General features: G+C 38.9%; 1 protein-coding gene across 1 annotated transcript in view; it reads left to right on the top strand.

The window, feature by feature from the left end:
* The first annotated feature begins 1,539 nt into the window (after window positions 1–1,539).
* Window positions 1,540–24,375, top strand: part of pdgfd (platelet derived growth factor d) — an 88,610-nt gene continuing 65,774 nt past the window's right edge. Inside the window, exon 1 of the mRNA XM_012859317.3 lies at window positions 1,540–2,110. Coding sequence (XP_012714771.2) covers window positions 1,993–2,110 — 118 coding nt within the window. The 5' untranslated portion in view covers window positions 1,540–1,992. The remainder of the gene's footprint in view (window positions 2,111–24,375) is intronic.

A 24,375-nucleotide genomic window follows, 5' to 3' on the forward strand; every position in this document is an offset into this window, starting at 1 on the left:
CAGACACCATAAATCAATACTTTGCTGCAGATACAGCTGCAAGTTTTTTGGGCCACCAGCTTTTCACATCTTGAAACTATAATTGTGTTGTCTTTTAGACTGGGATAATCTCTGTTTTTTTTTCTCTGACAGTAACAGTGAACAGAAAATCCCCAAAGTTATGGGCTGCTCGATCCAAGCTAAACTTCTATGCATTTTCACATCCAGTGAAAAAGTATGATAAAACACGACTGAAGACAGCGTAATTGCCAGTTTCTTTCAACCTAGTCAGATTTAGTTCTTTAATGCAACTTCTTCAGCATAAATATTCCCAATAATTGAAATTATTGTGTAGAAATGCATCCTGTATTAGTAAAGGGAATAAATATATAGAGAGGAAATTTAAAGATCAACTGTATATATTTGGAGGACAAACAAAAAATAAAAACATGTTAAAGCCACATGAAACATGTTTTTGTTTCATGTCGCATACTTACAGTCAGATGTTGTATGTAAACTATTTTGGTGATAGATTCATTTTTGTGTGATTGTAATAAAATATCAATATAACCCTGATACATTCCCCTCATGTGAACTTCCAATCAACCTTGCTGAAGAAAAGCATTTGTAACTGATGGTGCTTCCACTACTACGTTACATGGTCTGGACGTTAAGTTTAGAGCTACCTGCAATGATAGTTTTATGCTATACATATTGTTTTTCATGCAGGCTGAAAAGACCCTGTTTTTGTCCCTATTTGCTCTGTCCTCTGCATGGCTCGTAGCAAACTGCATGCATGACTTCTTATGGTATTCTTTCAATCATAGTTTTCTTCTTGCACCTATTGTCGCAGTGTCTTGTTTACAGTTGAACCATACCCTTTCTATTTCCAATGGGCAATTCTCCACAACTTTATATCTGACCTGTACTGTCTAGTCCGTTCTTAGTCTTTTACATGCTTTTTGTTTACCGACGTTCTCTTACAAACCTCTGTTTTCATTCTCTGATTAAATTATCCGCAGGTAGAGTCTGATGTTTTTATTTACTCTCCAACACATGAACTCTTAAATCGAAAATTAGCCATACCCCTGACAAATGTAGATAGAAAAAAAATCTTCAACATGATGCCTGCTTGTCAGACATCCCCTTAAAAATGAAACAATGTGAAGGGAATGTCAGTGCTTGACTATTTATGTTTGATGAACTCCAAGTCTTTGAGGCTGAAATGCCTCCTTGCCGTCACCCTAATCGTATGTATTGCCAAAGGTTTCCGACTGGACCGCCAAAAAAAAAACGTCAATACGGCTTAAAGTCTGAAGACACATTTTTAAAAAAATGTATATATGATTCTAATTGAAATCTGTGTGAATAACTTTAAGCTACATTTTGATTTGTAAAAAAAATAGATGGATGGATAGACATTTGTTATACAGTATGTAACTTTAAACGTTAGTTCTAAAACTCCTGAACTCATGTACTAATATCTCTTATAACCCACCCACAGACACACGCGTGCGCGCTCGTCCGTTGAGAACGCGCGCGGGCGGCGCAGCTGGCAGACTTTGACGCGCGCCGACTTTCACAGTGCCGATGCGTTATTAAGAAACTATTTGTCAGCGACTGACTTGCATTTTTGGCTTTCAGGGTGATAAGAAGCCCGGCGCCTATAGTCTCATGTCTGACCGTGAGCGGAGCTATATTAACCTCCACCTGCTCTTCCCCGTTTCGTTTCCCCTCGGTTTCTGCAGGAGCCTAACTTTCACAGCAAGGAAACTTCTCCCACACTTTGTTGCTTTGGCACAAGCCGGGACATTGTGTCCGCACCTCAGCAGCTACAGGGAGCCAACACGTTTATTTCCTTCACTTAAAGGGGGGAAGATATTGACAGATACAAGAGCTGTAGTAAGGAAAGGAGTCAAAAGTTTTCGCTTCGCAGGGAATAATATTAGTTAATCGTTCATCTGGAGCCGCTGGAAGACAGTTTGTGAAAGAGGGCAAAAGTTTCCCCGCACCATGAGAGAAGCGCTGGTTTTCCACATGTGGATCATTTTATTGGTAGCGGCTTTAAGCAGACTCGGGAAGGCTCATGTCGCCAACGCCAAAGTGTTGAGGGGCAACAGCAGAAGAGACGGTAAGATGTCTTTGTTTTTCCTGCAGTGTTTAACTTTGTAACATTGCAGCCTACTTGTTTCAGAGCATCCAAGTTTTTTAAAATCTTATTATTATTTTTTATTTTGTAATGAGGAACGTGTAATTTTTGACAGCAAAAGGGAAAAATAAGGGTTTGGGGTGTAGACCTTTAATTTTGTGCAATGCGCATAAATGAATGACACAGTTTGTGAATGTTCAATGAATCGAGGGGAAATGAGCAACAGAAACAACCAAATGTTTAACCATCCAGACAAGCATCAAGCGGTGGAGATAGAAGTTGGTAAAAAGTTGTATGCGGTGGAGTCGGTGTCATCTGGGTGCTTAGATCCTGTCATATAGTCTACAGGTTCCCTAGTCCGATTGCATATACAGTTTTCTGGAAATGTGCCACCCTTTCCTTTTACTTGGCCCTGAGGCTGAAGTCACGCTGCAGTGTCTGTGATTGCACTCCTTCACTCAGCTGCAGGGTTGCTTTTGGCTGGGAAACATGAAAACCAGAGGGTGCATCAGGTTCTGTCCTGTAAGGCCGCCCCTCAGGCCTGTATCAACCATAACCCCTGGGTGTCTGTGTATGTTGATGACAATATAGGGTGATACACATTTAAACAAAACAAACAAAAAAAAATACAAAAGGAAAGCAAGTGATCTAAAGCCTAAGTGTGGACACATCAGATGACTTTGGTTGCAGAACACAGAATAAGGTGATGTTGTGGTTTATGTTTGTCGTGTTACAAGCATGTACTTTAGTAAGATGTTTGATAAATCAGCCGTGCATCACTCTGAAGTTTAAGGAAAATGGTTCTCAAATGTTTCATGATTGAGGATCTAAAAAGTGTTGCATGCATGTGTATTTAGCACCCTTTATTTTCATACCCCTAAATAAAATCCAGTGCAACCAAATGATGTTTTGCACAGACATTATATATGTTGAAACCTCTAGGACTGGCGCTGCCTGTTGTATCATTTGTCGTTTTGGATGGGTCCCTCGTGAGCCTACAGGGCATTTATCCGCACTGAACTGTGTGCCCATCCAAAATAAATCATACCTCCCCAAATCTTTAGCCGAATTTCCCACGGTTTGGTTTGTGACACATAGCAAAGATTGTAGGGATTATACAGGATGCTGTCACACATAGAAAATATTGAAATGCCCTATTGTATGCTCTTTAATAAAGAGCATACAATTAATTTAATCCCGTCGGCTCTTATGCCAGCCTAGAGTTGGAGACCCAGGATGCGCTCCAGAACGTAATGAGGTGTCTACCTATATATTGGCTATGCCTTTTTGTGTTAAACAATTACTAAACAGAGTCCACTTGTGTATAATTTAATCTCAGAATAACTATAGCTGTTCTGTGAAGGTCTCAGAGCCTTGTTAGAGAACATTAGTGAACATATCTTGAATATCTCCTAAATCATTCTCCATCAGGAAATGAAAAGAGTATGGAAAAAAGTGTAAACCTTCAAAGATAGCTTAACAAAGATGGTGTAACTTAATGTAAAGCCCACCATGTCTATCAAATATGTCTGTTTTCTAAATGTAAAACATTTGGAAATCTTTTAGTTATTTGTGATTTATGAAAATAAAGCTGCTGCTCCATTCCACCTAAGAGCCACAGTAGTGTTGAACTGCAATTTTTCCTATTACAGTTGACATCCCATCCTCTGTGCGCTGTTTTATATTGTCCTCAAAAGTACTACAACAACTTTTAGTCCTGAATTCTGTGATCTGCTTGCTGAAATAATTCCAAAATATGACAGGCTTTTAATTTTTGGAGATTTTAATATTTATGTGTTGCCCATCCAGCCAATTAGTCAATTAATTTCAAAGACTTCTTACCTGTTTTGACCTGATTCACACACAACACCTCCTACTTTCCCACTGTCTTCCAGTATCTATTTTGGAAATATATGACACTTGCATTTCTGACCATCTACCCATTATATTTTTTTCTTCTTCACCTTGTGCCGTTTGCTTCAGCTTGTAGCCGCTGTATCCTCTCTTCCCCCACAGCTAATAGATTTGCTGTTGGTTTCTCAGGCACTGGTTTTTATGCTCAGGTTGGAACCACTTTTCTATGGTCAGAGGAATTTTATTTCCTCTTTTCAGTCTACTTGTTCAGAGATTTTGGACTCTATTGCACCCTTTAAGCAAACCAAAGCCAGATCCCTGGTTGAATGACACCACATGCACTGAGGAGGCGTTCCAAACAGGCTACACAAAGAGCACAGCAGATATGTAGACAAAGTTTAATGTGTGGTTGGGCTTTCTTTCTATCAGAATGCTGTTAAAGGAGCAAGATGTAAATATCTGTGAAGTGTCATCTCTTCTAGCTGCAGTCGGCCCCCCAGGCCTTGTTTAGTACAATTCAATCAGTTACAAGCGCCTCTGATAATCTGTTGAAGAATGTGTTTAATCTAGCTGTGAAGAGTTTCTTCAATACTTTGTTGACAAGGAGGTGTTTCTTAGAGTATAAACAACATGTCTACTATGTTAGGCCTGCCCCTGCCTACTGTTTCTCCTGTTGTTTTCAGTGCTTTGGAGCCAGAGTCACTCTCACAGCTCTCTGATGTTGTCCAGAAGCTGAAACCTACCAATTGTTCTTTAGACATTATCTTTTCAAGGTTACTTAAACAGGTTTTTGACACAGTAGGGCTTCGTTCGTCATTTCTTTAACACCTGCTTGAGTTTAGGGTCAGTTCCAACTGTTTTCGAGCACACTGTGATCAGATCATTCATCAAAAAAAGAAAAAGAAATCTTGACCGGGATCTTGCTTAGCCTTTCTTTGTAAAGTTGTGAAAAAGATTGTTTTTGCACTATTGCATTTACTTCTGGATCAAAATCAAATATTTGCATCAGCCTGACCCGCCTGATTCAACAGGTTGGGCTCCAGGGACCCGCTCTGCTGGGGTCTAGGTCTTAGCTCAATAAAACGTTTGTCTGTGATGATTGACAATGTCTCTTCCTCTATACACCTCTATACACCGTTTACAACTTCTGCAGAATGCAACTGCTTGGCTTCTCACCAACACCCATAAGCATCTCTCCATTGACTCCCGGTTAGATTCGGAATTCAGTTTAAATCATATTGTTTGTTTTGAGTCTAATCCATTGCTTTGCACTATCTTACCTCATTAACATTCTGAACATTCACTAGCTCTGTAGTGCCTTATGCCCTTCTGAACAACATTTGCTGGTGGTCCCATGGTTGAGATGGGGCATTTGTGCCTTTGCAGTGGCAGCGCCCAAACTCTGGAACTCTCTTTCCCTGGAATTACGCTCCATAACCCTCCCCCTGTTAAAGCCCGGGCTAAAGACCTATTTGTTCAAACTGTCCTTTGATACATGAGTTATGGCCCCTTTTACATGGATTACATTTATATATTTACTGTTTATAATAATAACAATGATAATGATAATTAATAATAATAATAATAATAATAATAATAATAATAATAATAATAATAATAATAATAATAATAATAATAATAATAATAATTATTATTATTATTATTATTATTATTATTATTATTATTATAAGAATAATAATAGGAATACTAACAATAATAATAATAATTTTTAACTTGTGTCTTAATTCTGTACAGCACTTTGATCAATCTGTGGTTGTGGTAGAGCGCTTTAGAAATAAACTTTGATTGGTTGATTCGCTTGATTGATTTAAATTTATGGTTACCTGGTCTATGACAAAAGTTTTCAATTAAATACATTCAAGTTTGTCATTGTAATGATTTGACAAATTTGACAAAACAAAAGAAGATTTGATGGGATGTGGATGTTTTTGCATTAAACTACGTCAAACTACATTAAGTTAACTTGAATTTTAAAACCTGCATCCATCTAAGAGAAGTGTAAGCACTTAATACATGCTACTTGGTAAGGTATCAACATGCTTGACTCATAGCAGCGCACTGTGTCAAATGTACACTTTCTGCTTGTCAAATGATTGTGTTCAAACTGCAAATTATCTGGCACAAACAGCCACAGAGTGGCACTGTGAGAAAAAGCCCACTAATCCAATAAAAATGTAGGGTTAGTGAACAACCTGACAATGAAATGTCTAGGTTCAGTTGAACCATCTATACCATGACTCTTCCTCACAGACAAAATGTTGTCAAAAGACGATGCTATGTTAGTTCTGTGCTAAAAAAAATGTGTGAGCTATTACCACTTATTTAAATTATTAATAAAAGTTTACTGAAAGTCATTAAAGGTCATCTAACCTAGCCTGGCCAGTAAGACTGGCTGGATTGGTTCTAACCTGATGACGCTGACCCTCTTAATCCGCCTTTGAAATCAGGCTCTACCAGCTCCTTACCCAGCTGATAAACCTTGTGTATGGCGTAAGTCAGTCTGCCTGGCCAGGCTTAAACAAAAATGGTTTTAATAAACCATTTGTGTACTGCTAATTAACATTTATGCTTTAATTAACTATTTGTGTACTGCTAAATTCTTTGTTTTATACCAGCATAATATCAAGTGTAAAGGTCATCCATAAATGGGTGGTTTAACTTTGACGACCTCTGTAAACTTGTATTATTCTCTTTTAAATAACAGCAGTAACGCGGCACTCATGTTTTTGTTAGATTTCAAGCATGTGGGGACTAATTACACTCAGGTCCAGTGGAATGCTTGCTGTATTTGAGATTTTTATTGTCTAACCAAAAAAAGAATAAAATAAGTTGGGAGTACAGCGAAGAGTTCTTCTTCGGTCTGTCCATTTTCACATGTCTACATGTTCCTTAAGATAGATGTTTTCAATTGGAATATATACCATATTTCTGAGTAGGTTAATGGTGCGTGTGGAAAACATTGTAGAAAAATTGTCATTTTAGCTGAACTGCTTTGTCACAACTGAGGAAAGAACCAAAGCAACCATGCAATTGATCTGTTTTTCTAAAATAAACGTAATCTTCTAATAATATAATGACTAAACAGCCCAAGGATGAAACCCTCAAAAATGGTTAGTTTAATAACAGCATAATGCTAAAATGCTCTGACAGTTCTCTGTTGATGGGATTCTAACTTTATTTAAAAATATGTCCCTTGGTGAGACTCAGAGAACTGTTTAATGGAAATCCTAACAGAGGTGTCAAACTATTAGTAGGATCAAATAATATCAAATCCTACTGACACGATCAAAGATTTTTAACGCCTGATCACCGCAGACTTTGAGGCACTATGATCCCTACTATTACGGTAGAATGGTTGTTTGATTTAAAAGCTCTTTAATCCACTGCAGTCTTGCAATAATTCACTCCCTAGAAGCTCTCATAACCAACAGATATTTATGTGTCGTGTGTGTGTGTGTGTTTTCCTCGGCGGACGTGTGGAACTCGAGAGCTTAGTTCCGTTATTTGATTGACTGGTGCTGATTAGAGTTGCTTCCATGTGCATAACCTCATGCTGATAGGGAGTCCCTGGCACTCACTTGTCCACTGACTACTGTGAATGTACCTGAGTGGGTCCCATAGCGTATGTGAAGGGGCGTGTTCCTTTACTGATGTTCTAACAGTAAGTTGTAGCTCAGTTCAAGGAACCCCACATAAAGTATTTTGTTTCCTCTCTGTCATTTTGGCACTTTTTTTTTTTTACCTTTGTTTTATGTCTGAATATTTAACAGTCCGGTTGAGATATAGCTCAACCCCCAATCCCTTGAACCTCTTAAGCTTCACCCAACTCCAAAAATGTAGTTAATTAACACAAATCTACAATTGGCACCCACAATATTCATACCTTAATTTTCACCGAATATGGTTCAGTAGAGTAGATTCTATAGAGGACACTTGACCCTGTCCTTCAGTGTTTAACGCTATCCCTCTGCTGAGGTTCTGTGGCTGATGTGCAACTGAAGGACTAAAAATGGGGATAAGTGGAGTATTCTAAAGTTATATGAACATTTCTTTCTACCCCAATAATGCACAGCAGATATGTAGACAAACATGCTCCAAACACAGTTGCACTGGAACTGTCACATGTAGTAAGCATTCATGCTTACAACCAGTGCAACGGTTAACCTCCCATACAGAAACAGGTTTGACATACACTGGTTTAAACATATGTCAAGAAGCCATTATTTGGTTAAAGAGCAACTGCGCTTAACAGAGAAGGTAAGCTTTTTTTTCTTGGTCGGGACAGAACTGCAGCATGTTTTATTAAGGACACTGGCATAGCCGTCTGAATCCGCTTCTTCTAATAATGCCTCTCTTATCTTTTGCCTTCTTCTCTCAGGCTCGTCTTATCAGCCTGTGCCTCTCTACATATCACTCCATCTCTTCAGTTCGTTCACTTTTAATCTCTCCCTGTCTTATTTCTGACTTTATCTTCTTATCTTTTTGCCTTCTGTCTCAGCTGTTTTTAATCAAAAGCTGCGGCTCTGTGAGCAAATATAACAAAATAGCATCGCCCATATGCACACTGGCATCAGACAAAAAAAAAAAAAAAACGATTACATAAGCAAGGGTAGAGCAATAACGTCAAGCGCACTTTGCAAACCTGTACACACAAAATATAGCTGTTCCAGGATCTGGAAGACCAATATTTGCATAACTGCTGCAAAGGTTCATTTATAGTGAGAAATAACTTACAAAGCAGAAGGTGATGTAAACTATGGACACACAGAATAGAGTCAATGTCAATGTACAGCGTGAGTGATCTCTCAAGTATACTTGCACACATAAAAATTACTGTCATGGAATTGATTTTACCCTACAAATACACACACATTAAACCTATAGCTATATATCTATATCTATCTATCTATCTATCTATCTATCTATCTATCTATCTATCTATATAGATAGATAGATAGATAGATAGATAGATAGATAGATAGATAGATGTCAATGGGTGAGAAGTGAGTTAGAACTACATGACTGAGCATGACTGAGCATTATCTGAGCCCTTGATAAAGGAACATTTTATTTTGCATTCTATCGGCAAACAATAACCTGACTCTTGCCAGATGGATGTAGTTCCGTCAAGCTGCACACGGCTCCACACATCCATCTGGAATCGCTGTCATTGGGTGAGAGTCAGGTTAGGAAAACAAACGACTCAGACACAAACATTCCTATAGCTCATGTAGTATGAAGTTTTTACTGGAAATGAAAAAAGCTGTTCATGACTAATTAAACAGATTACACACCTCCCAGAACGTTTGCATTTAGCCTATTTATTATCAGAAGGAGACACCATTCTTTTACGTGCCTATGTATTCATTATTATTCGTGGTCTAAATAATACACTGTGAACCTCACCATGTGAAAGAGTGTATTGTAATGTGTAATGACTGATATTTGCCGCTCATTTATCATTTATCTCTCACTGGCATTGTGCATATTAGCGCCAAAGCAGAGATATCAATATTATATATATTAAATATAGATATTAAAGCCTAGTAAGATAGATATTAAAGCTTAGTGTCCAAGTGATGAGTTGTTAACAGTAAATCAACAATAAAAAGTGTGTAAAGCTCAGCACACACTGCAATTTCAGATGTGCAGGACTTGGACATGATATGACAGGTGTCTCCTGTCACTCTTGTTACTGCAGCAAAATCACATCACTAACGTCCAACAGAGATATTAGTCCAACAATGAGTGGTCAGTAATTTATGGGGTTTAATGCTCTTTTTATGAGGGTCCAGTGCTGATAAGAGGGAAAGGTAAGAAGAGGGAAAAGAGCCAGTGGTAGAAGCAATTATGTCTGGGTAAAGGACAAGAAGAATTAGATGTCGGTGGCAGCAGGAGTGACACTGCAAGACTTTCCTAGATAATTTGTAACACTGCTTGATATTTGTTGTAGGTCATTATTAGTAGGGAGATAGTTACATTGGAAGTTGGTGCGCCAGCTATAGTGAACATCCACAGAGCACAAATTGAGGGTCATAACAGAGATTTTTCTTGAGAACAAAATATATTTACTTAAAGTGTGAACCATGTTGGAACTAAGTTGTCTGTTATATGAAGTGATTAATTTCCTGAATTTTACAAGCTTTTTAGGTCCTTAGGTAACTACTTTGACCGTCATACGCTTTTCTCCTATAACTGAGATTTTTCGGGTAATCTCCTGTTTCACCATTTCCTGTGTGTGTTTCTAGTCCAAAACAGTGTTATTCATATGAATTACATTCAAGGACACTTGGCAGGTCACTTCTCTTACTGCAGAATCAAGTACCGCCATTAACTTATATAGAGTATCTACAAACTCTACAGAATGCTGAAACTGTAATAAATCTTCCTGTTTTGTCACCCTAGAAGCGAGAGGAGAGGAAACTAAGATCCAGTCGGGATTAGAAGAGAGTGTTAATTCTTTAAAACAGAACTGAAGTAGCATCAAAGTCAAGAGAAAGGTTGCGGCATTCACAGATTTTAATCATTTAAGGCACCGAGATGTGACTCCTAGAAACACTGTGTTTTGTGTCTTAATTTAAAATCCGGAGGGGTTATGTCTTCTTTCTCGATTTAAAATCAATGATTTTAAATCTTTAACTGTTAAAGTTAGAGAAATCATGAGCTACAGACAGGTTTAAACTGAATTGACTGAATTATAATGTTGAAAACATTAAACCACCAGGAAAGGCTTAGCATTCTCCACAAAACTCAAGTGTTTAGTTTATGAAAAAGTACTATCTCCTCACAAGGGCCTTTATCTGGGTTTCATTTGTACCTCAGTAATATGTTTGTATAATGGTATATGCAGTGGAAATACAAAGAGGGGTAATACGGACTCTAGCAACCTCCCCTGGTTAATTGAAAAAAATGTAACAGTGAAAACACACCTTGAAGTTGACTCAACAAACAAACACATTCTAAAAATGTCACATACTGGGAAGAAAAGTGGTTAAAAAGAGGAGACAAAGTTCAAATAAAAACTTTAAAAGACCAACATGAAACCTTAAGAAGCATGGTTAAATACTACTTTAAATGATCACAAGAAAGTCTGCACCTTTGAAAGTACAGCATTAAACAAATCTAGCAGACACAGGACTTTTATACAGTGCGATGTACCTCAGACCAGTTAAGTGAATTATTGCGATTTGTCTTGCTTTAAAAGGGATGTTTACGGGTCTCTTTGACCATATTAATTGAAAGTTTCACATCAGTGTCTGTTTGCACGACTTCATCTCCAATAAAATAGAACTCCATGAAAATTTTGTCAGTTCAAAAGATTTTCTTTTTTCATTAACTGCTTTGGAAATCTAGAATCATATCATCCATAATGCAATCCTCTAAAAACATAAAAAAAAACTTGAATTTATTTGGCATGAAACAGTGAACCTCAGACTTCTCTTTTTGGGCAACAATGTAAGTGAGCTTGTTTACCCGAGCTTGTCATATTAAACAGCGGGATTTAAAGGAGGAAGCAGAGTCGCTGAGGTTATTTGGAATTCATGAGTCACATTCAAGTCTCATCCCAGTGTGCTAAACTGCTCAACCACCTCTGCTCGCTCACATACAAACACAATTACAGGACCTCCCTTTCAAGGGAATCCCCCAATAAATAGCTGTCATCATGCAGATATACACATCCACACTGCCTGAGCCAAAGTCACCACACCTCTAAATGTTTGGCAGACACTACTGTCATATCCTGCTCACAAATATGAGGGTGTTCACCAATACGACATTGTGATGAGGGGAGGGGTGATCTTTTTTCAGTAACAGAACAATGAAGTCTTGCAAAGAGAGGCATACGGTGATGCTCAGATTTTCACATGGAGTCTGAGCTGATGACGAACAAATGTAGAAGGGAGCTGAAGGGCACAGAGGAGGAGGAGGGAAAAGGTGTTTGGAGAAAGATATGCCTAGTTAAAAGGCCGGTCCCTCCACTTTTCTGCCTTGTCAGCTTCCAAAGAGATAGAGAGGACCAACGGCAAGCCAAATGGAAAGAGTATAAAAGAGAAGATGGACGAAAGCAGGGATGATTGAGGACTGGAGAGGGGAGATAAGACATTTCTGGAAAGAGAGAGCAGAGCCAAGTTTAGTATCAAACGTAAGCAGATTATCTGATCTCAACATCTGATCAGAATCGAAGCCAAACGGTACAAAAATACAGAATCATGACTTTCTTTACTCATTCACTCAGGGAAGTCAAAATGTAATTTAGCTTCTTAATCTCACACCTACTGTATGATTCTTCAAAGAAATAAGAAAATCCTTAGCTTTGACCAGTTCTTTACCACAGATTACATATTCTACCGATTTGTTATTTATTTGCAATCTGAGGAAGTATAAAAAATATCTCAAGCCTATTTCACAGGAAGCAAACCTCTAAAGTTATATAACAATATCTTCTCGTCTACAAAAAAGGGCAATTAGTATGTATTAACTAAGAAAGACAAGATTTATTCATTTTCTTCTACAGTATTGAGCCTTAGTTGGAACACCTCTAGATATCCTCTCAACCCCAAAAGCTCAATCCATTCAAGCAAACACCAACTCAGACAGAGGATTAAATGATAGCCACAGAGGGAAAAATGGTCATTTGTCATGTCTAGCTGCTTTCCTTTTGTTTTTCATATCAGTAAATAATGAGTTGACCACTGTAATAAATGACCTAAGGGAAGCAAGATAGGGGTCAAAACTGCAACCATTAACTCCTTCTGTGGTTCATTAGGAATGCAAACCATATTGCAGAAAAATAAATAAATTAATAAATAAAATAGAATGCTTAATGGGCCTAAGGGAATGCCTAAAATACATAGCAAAAGTTTTGTAGTTGGTAGAAAGTTACTGTTGCTTTTACTAAAGTAAACCAGGCATTAGCTGTTTGGAGATTTAAACAGTTTGGTGACCAAGGTGGGTGGGTGGGGACGACTGTGGTTTAAGGGGAGTATGTGAATGAAAACAGTTGGTGGTTATGTGGCATCCAAGCCACGGCCATCTGTGTTTTTAAGTATGTGACAAATTTATGAACAGCTGTCTTTTTTTAAGAGTGTTTTCCATCATTCTTCTAGAAATAGAAAACAACTTCCAGAAAGAAAAAAACATGATTTCTGTGTAATGAAAGGATGTTCCAAAACCCCACTATCTTTGTTGCCTATGAATAACTGCAATGTTTGCATGCTGTGTCATCTATGGCATCTGCACTTATGCAGTCCAGTGGCATCACCGATGCTGATAAAAAGTCACATGGCCCTGTCTTTTTTTTTTTTTCTTTGCCTGGAAGCGCAGAATTCATAATTCCCAAAGCAAACAGTTGGTTTGCAAACTTGTTGTGAGTGGTGCATACTCATTTATCTCTTCTAATGTGTATTGTCTTCCTTTGGCAATAATAACTCAATTTACCATCCAATAAAGCACTTCTGAAAATGAGCTGAGTTGGGGACACAGTGGAGGAGAATTAGAGAGCAGGCTAGAGGGTGTTAGAAAGACAGATGTTTGGTTTTTGTGGAGCACAGTAAGACTTGGCAGCTGAAACATCTGAGTTATAGCGGTTGCAGTTAATAAAAAAAACAGGAAAATATGACAGAGAAAGTGAATAATGTGTGGATGAAACTAGGATTAGTCAAGAGGAGGATGAAGTGATAAAAGAGCCATAATTAGAAATTAGAAAGGAGGGAGCAGGAAGAGAATTAAGATAACTGGAAGTCTAAACAAGGACAAAGTTCTGAGTGGAAAATTGGGATAAGCGGCATGCAGCAAAGAGGGAAAAAAAACTCAAGGAAATGAAAGGCAGATCCTGCAGTCTGCCTGTATGTGAGTTTCACAGAAAACAGCTGACAAGCGCATGAACAAAAGAGCTGATGAAAGATGGAGACGGGAGAGGGATGAAATGAGACAACAGAAATAGAGCGTGATGGATATGAAAAGAGACACAGTAGAGGTGTGAAAAAGCAGTGATGCGGGAGAGAGTGCATGGCATCACAAAAGAGAAACATGAGAACCAGGGGTGTGCTGAATAAGCAAAGAAAGCAAAAGAAAAAGAAAAAGAAAAATTAACCAGATTGTGGGATGAGACAAGCACAGAGGGAGATGGTGTGAGGAGGGATTCAGAGGTTTCTTCAAAACTGAAATAAAACACTGATGAATAAGAAATGAAGGATAATACATGGGAGTAAAACAGCATGCAGAACGGAGCGTTGCTTTGAAAAGATGTAGATTAAGTGCATAGTGATCTTCTCTCAGCCTTGGCTCTGTCACAGTCCTTGACAAACAAAGCTTATGTGAGTAAACAGCAAAGAGATGAAAAACCTGCTGATGTGCTGGTTGGAGTGTGTTAAAGATGAGGGGACGACTGCTCTTTCATGTGTTTGAGAATGGATTATGGTGGACCCCCTCAAACTATAGACCCATACACTGTATCAGCTCAAATATGAGTTAAGAATTGTCTGCCACTCTAGTTTAAATACACTGGTCATCACCATGCATGGTAAAGTGAGTCTGCTTTTAATGATGCATTTAAACAGTTATTTTTTTGTGGGTATATACATTATATTATATGAAACTGCAATGAATAGAAAAAGAACCATTATGTACAAAAACTTTCATGGAGCATGAAATAGATACACACACCCCAATATTTAGTTGACTGCAGCGTAGCAAGTTGCAGAGAAACAGCTACTTGAAGTTATCAACAAGTTTCTTCCACTGTTCTGGCTAGATATCTGACCTTTTTTTTTTCCAGAAATGGTAGAGTTCCTAGAAGTTGATTTATTTCTTGGGAAGGATTCAGATTTTAAACCTTGTCCGTTGGTCTTCAGAAGGGTTGAGGTGAGGGGCTATTTTTTTTTTTAGATTAATAGTAGCCTGTTTCATCCATTCCAAAAGCAATTGTGATTTGTGATTGGGATCAGTGTCCATGTTGGAATAGCCAGCTCTGTCAAGGTTTCGCACATCTGACCAAAACTGTCGCCTTAAACGAAATAAAATGCGTTCTGTTGTTTAGGAGCAACCGCACACCAACCAAGACTCAAACCTATCATGAGCTGGAAGGCGCTGGAACACCAGTGTCATTTCCCGCAGTAAAGGAAGTTTTACATCATTGTTTACTAAGAGGCTGCTGACCAAAAAAGTAGTGCCTACTTCAAGAAATTATCTTCCAGCATGACTGAAATCACAGCCATCGCCGTGGACAAACCAGCTACCTTCTGGATAAATATTTTCTGGTTAAAATGGACAAATATTGAACCGTTACTGTAATGAATCACGGCAGCAGACCCAGAATTCAACCAGACCAGCAGAGGTTCTTAAAAAAGGGATTTATTTAACAAAAAGCAGAGCAATGCAAAAAAGACTGAATAATCAAAAAGGCTAATAAAAAACATCCAGAACTTCATAGGAACAGAAACTGACTGGTAACATGACAAAATAACTCAGGTTCTCTGGAAGGGAAAAACTTGGTCAAAATTCCAAAAACAAACATCAGACCAGGATTGACTTACCCAAAACCATGACAAGACCAACAAGACGACCTGGCACTGATGTCTGGTCTCAACAGTATATATGGAGGTGGAGGCAGGTGAAACTGGTGAGAGGTGATTGCAGCAGGGGTGGAGTTAGGCAGGTGTGCAGAGTAAGTAATTAGACCAGACATCAGTGCTGAGGCTCAAAACAAGAACAGATCAGAAACCAAACCTAAAAAGCTGAGAGGACAAGTGGACAGAATCAAACTACACCAGACCTTATAAGAAACAAAACAATCCCGAAGTATAAAACTAAAACAGAAGATAAAGCCAAGACTAACACGGATGACCAAAACAGGATAAACTAACTGTAAACAAGCAAAACAGGAACCTAGACAAGACAAAACTCAAAGCAGCCAGAGAACCTAAGGCAGGAGAGTAAACAAACCAAAACAGAACCTAGAATATTACAGTTACATGTACTTCTCTTAAAAGCTGGGTCTGTTGTAGGAAACCAGCCATTTTAAAAGGAGCTCTACTATTTCTCGTTGGGTCAAATATCCCTCCAGAGTTATACCAAAAGCCGACTGATGAAAAGCATGGGGTTTCTTTATAACTTGCTAAGGGACATTTATCCAAATGATAATAGGTAAATGTAAACATGTGGGTCTGTGTGTGGATTAGATGACTAATTTTAAGTTTGTATACCCATTTTCCATTATGAAAATCAATGAATATCATTTTTTTAATACAGAGAAAATAAAATAATCCTTAAAGCCCAAAACTAATATGACATTTATTCTTATGAATTGGGAATTGAACCTTCTGATGTATTGCTTATGGAGCTCTTTACACTCATATAAATAATCCATCTAATAGCATAATTAAAGATGACATGGTCAATCAAGCTGTTGGTTGTATGCATATACGACTCCTTAGAAACTAAACCTGCCTTATGCCTCAGCTGCACAGATGGTTGGTTTGACCTGCAGGTTTGTCCTCTTAGGCTTCAATCTTTTATGTTTATCTCCCCATTGCAGTGTGTTTATGTATTCATCTCCAGTTTGTGCTACCCTTATAGGAGCTGCTGCTTAAAAATTGTTCACATCCGCAGACAAAGTCCTGAGTTATGAAGGGAAACAAATGGAATATTGGCTCTGTTTGCATCATATAGTAAATGTGCAGTGGGGAAAGGATTATCAGCCTCAAGAGTATACCAGATGTTGTCACTCTTTGAGGTTGTTATTATGGCAAATAGTCTTCGTAGAGACGCATAATGAGGCTAGCACAGAGGTGGCTTGTGCATGTTTTTATTTTGACAGATTTTGTCAACACAGCTGCCACACAATACATATAATAACAGGGTGTAGCTCCATAGGATAAAAGTGAAATCTTGACTGAAAGAAAACTCTTATCCTAATTAAGAGTATGGCTCTATAGATATAGCGTATAGTTTGTTTCCTTTATGAAATTAAAGAATCATTTGAAAACTGCTTTCTGTATTTACTCTTGTTTTATTTGTCTTGTTGTGATGGACTGTAAAGTCATATAGATTATTTTATATGAACCTTTTTGGTTCTGTGATTGTGTTTGCATGGGCTCTGAATTTTTTCAATAATCTTGAACACTTGAATGCAGGAACAACTGAATAAATGTGTGAGGGGGAAGTACTTTTTCATAGTGCTATATGTATTACAAACCTCAAGAAAAATATATTCCAAATTGGTCAAAACTGGAATCAGCAGGTCAGACCGAAAAGAAAAAAAAATAGAAATTGTATCACTCATGAAAGACCTGATTGGTACATCTTTACTGTTGCTTTGCTGCAAGAATTTCCCCGATTCGTTCTGTGTGGAGGAGGCGTGGGTTCTTTCGGGTTACTCCGGATTTCTCTGACAGTTCAAAAACATGCATGATGGGTTAATTGGTCTATGTAACAAATACCTTTTGGAGGGATAGCGTGTGCATGGCTATCTGATTTGTTTCTGTCCGTGATGAACTGGCAACCGCTTCAGGGATGCCAGAACCAGACAACCCTACAAGGATTAAGAGCGTTTACAAAATGGAGAGATGAAGCTGAGTAGATTTTAGCAAAAATGTTAGTCAATGAGTGTGTTATTTCAGCTCCAATTAGTCAGTGAAGACTGTGAAATCCTGTAATGCTAGAGATGCTAGAGAGGGTGCTTTATCAAGAATAAATCGGAAAGGAGTCAACTGTAAGGAAGTAAAATACTTTCACTTCCTTCTAAAACACATATCCCTCCCCACCGAAAAAGAGCTATGATATGAGCAAGCTTGTGCTTGCAGGACTATGTAAGAGTAAGGACATGACAAGTGTCAAAAGTGACACTGCAGTAAGATGAGAGCGGGAGCTGCTTTCACCCCCAGGAGAGACATCCCAGCTGAAGGAAAGAGATAAACACTGTATGTTTCATACTGCGTGTGTGCGTTGAAGAAAGACTTCGTTTGAGACATCCTCTAGTGCTCTGTGAGAGCTACGTCTTTGTTACCCTGACAATGGTGTCCTGACACATTTGAAAAAGACTCTTTTTTTTTTCTTCCTCTGTCAAACACTTTTATCTTTCCTTCTCCAACTGTCAGCGTTTCTCCCCCCCCCCCCCCCCCCGCCTCCTCTCTGAATCTTCATTTGTACATCTCAGCATTTCTTCTGCTGCCCCCCAAATCCCCACTCCCCACACTCGTCTTCATTAGTTTTCTCTTCTGGTTTTATTTCGTCATCAACTCTCTGAGTTTTTGTTTTCTTGGAAGCACAGAGTGAGGAAGAGGCAGGACGCAAGCGCGAAGAGAAGAGCAAAGAATATACACCGCAGAGCAGGAGGGTCCGGGAATTCGGGACGCTGACGCAAAAAAACGGAGGAGAGGGTTGTTAGACGGCCATCAGAGTAGAGAAATGGGAGGCATTGGCAAAAAGAGAAAAGTTGAAGGTAAAAGAACATAAAAGGTTAAAGAGTGGAAGAAAAACGGCGGAACAATGGAGTTATGTGCTACTGCAGCTCCTGTAGCGGGATAAGTGATCCCCGCGGTAGATAGAAGGTCAGACGCACACTTGACAGTCCGAATGCTGCTTAACCCCGCATCATAACTACTCACACACATAAAGGCATTGCTGCTCTTGGGCACATGCTCCCTGACACAAACGTATATGAATGCGCACTCACGGACACATCCAACTGATGCAAGGCAGACGGACTGGGAGCAGGATGGCTGTCAAAACAACAGCATCTGCTCAGCATCACACACAACGCTCCGAGCAAACACACACAAGCCTACATCCAGCAAACAGCGCCCAAGCAGTCCTTAGAGGGATCAAGTCTGATTTTTGATAAACTAGTGCAAACCCAGCTGGGGCCTGGCAAACACACACACACACACACACACATGCTTCATTAACACAAGGTGCACACAGCTCTAAGCATTTTTGCACCATTTTATTTCTAGTTTAAATGTTTGTTTTTTTACATTAATAACTGGAAATAGAAACAGAAGTGGGTTGTGGCAACGTTTTATCTCCTGTTTTATTATTTTATGGTGCCACGAAGAGGTCCTTAAACCCCCTTCAACTTTTTTCACGTTTTGTCAAGTTGTAGCCACAGATCCCAGTGTATTTTAGGATTGAGCCTTTGCCATAGAGCATCACGGAAATTGGCTAAATTGTGAAGTGGAAAGATGGGTAAATGGTTGTCAGTTTGCTTTTCAAATAAAAATCAGAAAATTGTTGTGTGAATGTGTATTCAGTTGCCGTTGACCAGTACTTTCACTGCAGTCACAGCTGTAAGTGTTTTGGGGTGTGTCTCTAGCAGCTTTAAACATCTAGAGATTGCATGCAGAGCATCAGTGAACATCCATTCTCAGGAAACCCAAATCTGTCACATGAATGTTTTGATCTAACCATTTCCATTGTTGCTCTGGCTGTAAGTACTGTATGTACCTTGCAGTCTACACCAGGTTTTCTTCTAGGATTACACTCCTTGAAGACCAACCAGCTTTTGTGTACCTGTTAGAAAAAGGATCCCCACAGCACAATGCTGCCATCACCATATGTTACTGTGTGGTTGGTGAGCTCAGCATGAAATGCAACATAATTTTTACTCCACAGTTGCAAGTAGGACAAACGTTTATGTTTTTTCTCGCAGTTGACCGCAGTACCTTCTTTCGCATTTGTTCAAGGAGCATGCTTGTGGTAACCTAAAAACAGTTTCTTATGACCTTCTACTCCCCCCTCTGCTTCAAAAGGGTTTTTTAGCAGTAAAAGTGAATAGCATTAAGAGTCTAAATAAAAGCTAATAGCTGTCCTCCTGACACATTCTCTTGCCTGAGCTGTGGATCTAACTCGCCTCGCCAGAGTTAGTCTTGGCTGCTTCACTGATTAATGCTTTCCTTAGTTAGCATATTAGTTTATGTTTGTGCTCATGTCTAGGTAAGTTTGCAGTTGTGCTGTACTCTTTTTGCTTAGATGTGATGGGTTGAACAGTTCATTCCTTTATTCTTTCAATTCATAGATATGCTCTAAATTACGTTGGTCCATCACTTAAGGACCCAATAAAATACATTGCTTCTGGTCGTAATGTGACAAAATGTAAAAAAGTGGAAGCAATATAAATACTTTTACAAGGCACTTTATGACTGCCTAGTCATCTTCAAAGTATCTTAATATTACCAAAGGTTGAAGAATGTAACCCAGTTAAATGAAATGAAGAGGCTTGTACTTGTCCTTAATTTTCCAAAACCCACTCAAAACAGCACTAATATAAATTATTGAGATACGTATACCTTAAGGAATTGTGAACTCAATCAACTTTCATTAAATGTTAAATACTCAGCATATTAACTTTGCCATCAAAGAAATTTTACCATTAGACCAGTCATTCCTAAAGTGTGTATGCTTCAATTTAAGATGAAATATAGAAGAAGTTGTCTTCTTCTATGCATTGTACTGTTTATGTGCACCTGGCTTGTGGCCTCTACTTCATTCATTCTTGCAAATATGCTCAATTGGCTTAAATCGGGGAAACTGTCATGCTGGCATCTAAAGACATCTAAAGTACATCAAAGTTAGTGATGAAAGAGGAGGAGAGAATTGCAATGGTTCTTGGAGAGGAAAACGAGTTGGAATCAGAAAATTTGTCTTTTTCTCTCTTCTCACATCACGTCGTTTACATCAGTAGAGGGAAAAATTTCGGGCAGGACGTTTTATTTAAAAGATTAAATTGAGTGACACGGTCACTCTATCGATTGCGCAGCACCTACAAACAGTGCTGCCCATGGTGCTGTGTCACTGAACCGCTACAAGCACTGATGCGCGTGTCATGAACACATTGCTGCTGCCATTGCTGCTGCTGGTGGGAAAATTGGTGGTAGATGCGGCTTCTTAACTATGCTCATGCACAGAGCTGCAATACTTTCTATTGTGATTCCGATAGATGCAATTCATTTTACAGATGTAGTTTTAGCGCATATTCAGACAGGAACAGGGAAACCAAGAACCGGTGGTGGGGGCTGCGGGGAGCTGAGGTGTGTTGCCATAGGCATGTTTACCTGCTGAATGTAACCACTGCGAAACAATCAGGAAATATTTTTTTATTTCTCTGAATAATAACAGCTTTATTGAGGCCGGCGCTCTGTTATTGTGCCTCTGCGTGCCTCTCTCTCTCTCTCTCTCTCTCTCTCTCTCTCTCTCTCTCTCTCTCTCTCTCTCTCTCTCTCTCTCTCTCTCTGTCTGACTCAGATTTAGAAGCTGGTACATGAAATATAAAGTGAGAACACACACAGGTAGATCCTCAAAGTTTAGTCCATGAATCCACCTGGACGGTCTTTGCTTCGGAGACGTTTGATTGTCTCTTTCTTTCTCTGGCTCCAAGCTGAGTCACCTATGTGCCTGAATATCCTTAGGATCCTGTTGCGGATGTTGTGAGTAACTTTAGTTCAATTTAATTCAAATAATTTTTTATCTTTATGGGTCTGCAATTTTCACTTCATTTTTAAATGTTCCATCTTATCTCATTTATTCTAAAACTAGATAAATTAGTGTCCTTTATTTCTCAAACTACTTATAGGGGTCGGTGAAAAGGGAAAACATACAAAAAGACAGATTTATATATAAAAAAGGTTTAGTTTACTCCAAATTTATCATGAATACATATTAAGATAAGTTAAATATCAACTGTGGCAACAAAACATTGTCAGACTCTGAAGAATGAAGTTCTGAAAGAAGATAAGAATAAAACTCTTTACAATCTAAAAACATATGAATGTAGAATTGAAAGAAAGGTGAGATGCCATACACTAGTCAGATGAAGATGAAGATTAGAGGAGATTGGTAAAAGAAGGTTTTAAGCCATAAAGACAAATTATCATTCAATAAAAAATTCATTAAAAAATAGTTATATTTTGGATGCCGTTTGATTTTTTTTTTTTTAACATTTGGTTTGCTACCTCATACCAGGTTAGTTCATCTAGACAGCAAGCCTTTTGCTCATATTTCTTTGCAACATAGTTCAATTTAAAGGCATACTATGCAACATTTTTCAGTTAATTAATATGTTCCATACCGTTTTGGATGATTAAATGAGTCATTTCAGGTTGAACTAAGGTTTTCTCGGCCGCCCTGGTGGTCTGTGGGGGAAATACCGCACTTGCAATTGCAGGAGCACTCGGCCCGCAGTCACAGGCTCAGTAGTCTTGTGTGCATCGAGAGTCGGTCTTGCTTTACGGCGAGAACTGCTACACGCCCGCAGTGAAAGGTGTGCTCGTTGGTAGCGCAGTGGCGATATTTGTGCAGTTATCATGGCGGAACCAGCGAGAAAACAGCGAAAGCCCATGTTGGAGCAGGCAAGAAAGAGGAAAAGGGCTCTGGACAGAGAGAGGAGTCGTACACGGGTGAACATAGAAGGCTGCAAGGCTGACGCGGACCTCGCGTTTCTGCTGATGCGATTGTAAGTAACATTGTAGGGTTTCCCTCACGCTACCGCCTCGCCGACATTCCAAAAAAATAATAATAAAAAAATAAAACTAACTCGATATGCGCGCCGCTCCGCTCCGCCGGTCGGCGGGGCAAAGTTTGTCCCCCCCCCCCCTCCCCCGCTCCGCTCCGCTCCGCTCCGCTCAGCCTGTGCAAAGTTTAACGTCAAATAAACATGCAAGCATATCGAGTTTTATTATTATTATTATTATTATTATTATTATTATTATAATCTTTTTTTATGTTGGCGAGACGCTACCGCGGCGGCGGCGGCTGCGGCTTGGCGAGGCGGTGGCGGTAGCGTCTCGCCAACATAAAAAAAAAAATAATAATAATAAAACTGGCGAGGCGGCGGCGGTCGCGGCTTGGCGAGGCGGCGGCGACCGCCTCGCCAAGATAGCGCTGCAAGAAGCTTGATGTTCATACCTTCACCGTGTTAGTCATTGTTTGTACTGCCGTTTTTTCCACTTTTCGTTGCGTTCGCCTGTCTGCTAAGCTCAAAACAACCGCGCCTGGCTTGACGGAGGAACCAGAACAGCTGAGCATCTTTACGACAGTGCACTTTTACTTTCGCCCTCTTGGGGGAGCCTCGCTGGAAAATCAACCCCGGTTGCATAGTATACCTTTAAGGCAGACTGGATGGATGGGTGGTTGTGGGAGGGGGGCGGCGGATGGGGGTTAGGGACGGGATCTATGTCTATGTCATAGATTATATAGGTAGACGCCCCATAGTCTGGCACTGCCTACTGGAGCTGACGTTTCAGCGCAGCCGGCATCTTGGATGGGTCTTGCACGTGACCCCAGCGCATTTAATTGTACCGAGGAAGCTGATGGCCCAGCTAAAATAAATCATAACTCCCTGTATTTTTACCCGATTTTCACACGGTTTGGTTTGTTACAAACAACAGAGATGTGGTTATGATACAGGATGCTGTCACACATAAAAACATGTTTTAATGCTGAAATATGTTGTTTAAACAACATATTTCATAAATGTATGCTCTTTAACAGAGAAAATATGGCATATTAATGCGGATATATGTGATTTCATACTGAAATACTTTGTTTTATGCTATTTAACAACAACAGACATGTGGTATGGCATATTATTAAATATGCAAATAAATACATGCTTTCATGATGTAATACTATATGCTTTTAAACAAAGAGACATGTGGTATTACCATGTAATAAATGTGTAATTGTTATATTGTACATTTTAATAAACAAACAAGTCGGATTGTTCATTGAAATTTGTTTCACTCTCCCTCACATGTAGCTACAAACCTGATGCTGTGGAAAACCCTGGGCTGCATGTTTAGGGACGTTTTATAACTTCACTCTGCTGTAAGCTTCTCAACAACTTCACTGAAATGTCTGCTATGTTTCTTGTTCTTGTCAAGACTTTTTGTTCCTTGTTCTCTAAAAATATTTGTAGGCCTTTGCTGGATATATGGATTGTTACTGAGCCTAAATTAAACACAGTTGGGCTTTAATTACTAATTAAGAGACTTCTGAGGACAATTTGTTGTTCAGGATCTTATTCATAAGAGCAGAAGAGGATGATTACTAATGCACTCAACACTTTCAAACTTATATAAAAAATATTTCCTACACTATTTATCCTTTGCCTTTCAGTTTACAGTTATTCACTTCTTTATACATTATACATTATAATATTCCTGATTTTGTCATTTCAAGTTGCAACCAGATATTTACATAAGCTGTACAGAAATTATCACCCATCATTTTGACATTTAACTAATAGAAAAAAGGCAATTCTGGCTGACAGGAATAATGAAGTTTGAATTAAGTGCTAGACAGTGAAGAAAACAATGATTGTGCCTTCTTTTGCAGTGTAAGCTTAATATTTGGTTGTAATTGTTCTGCTGTTTTCA

This window comes from Fundulus heteroclitus, chromosome 18 (genome assembly GCF_011125445.2).
Source record: "Fundulus heteroclitus isolate FHET01 chromosome 18, MU-UCD_Fhet_4.1, whole genome shotgun sequence".
NCBI classification, from domain to species: domain Eukaryota; kingdom Metazoa; phylum Chordata; class Actinopteri; order Cyprinodontiformes; family Fundulidae; genus Fundulus; species Fundulus heteroclitus.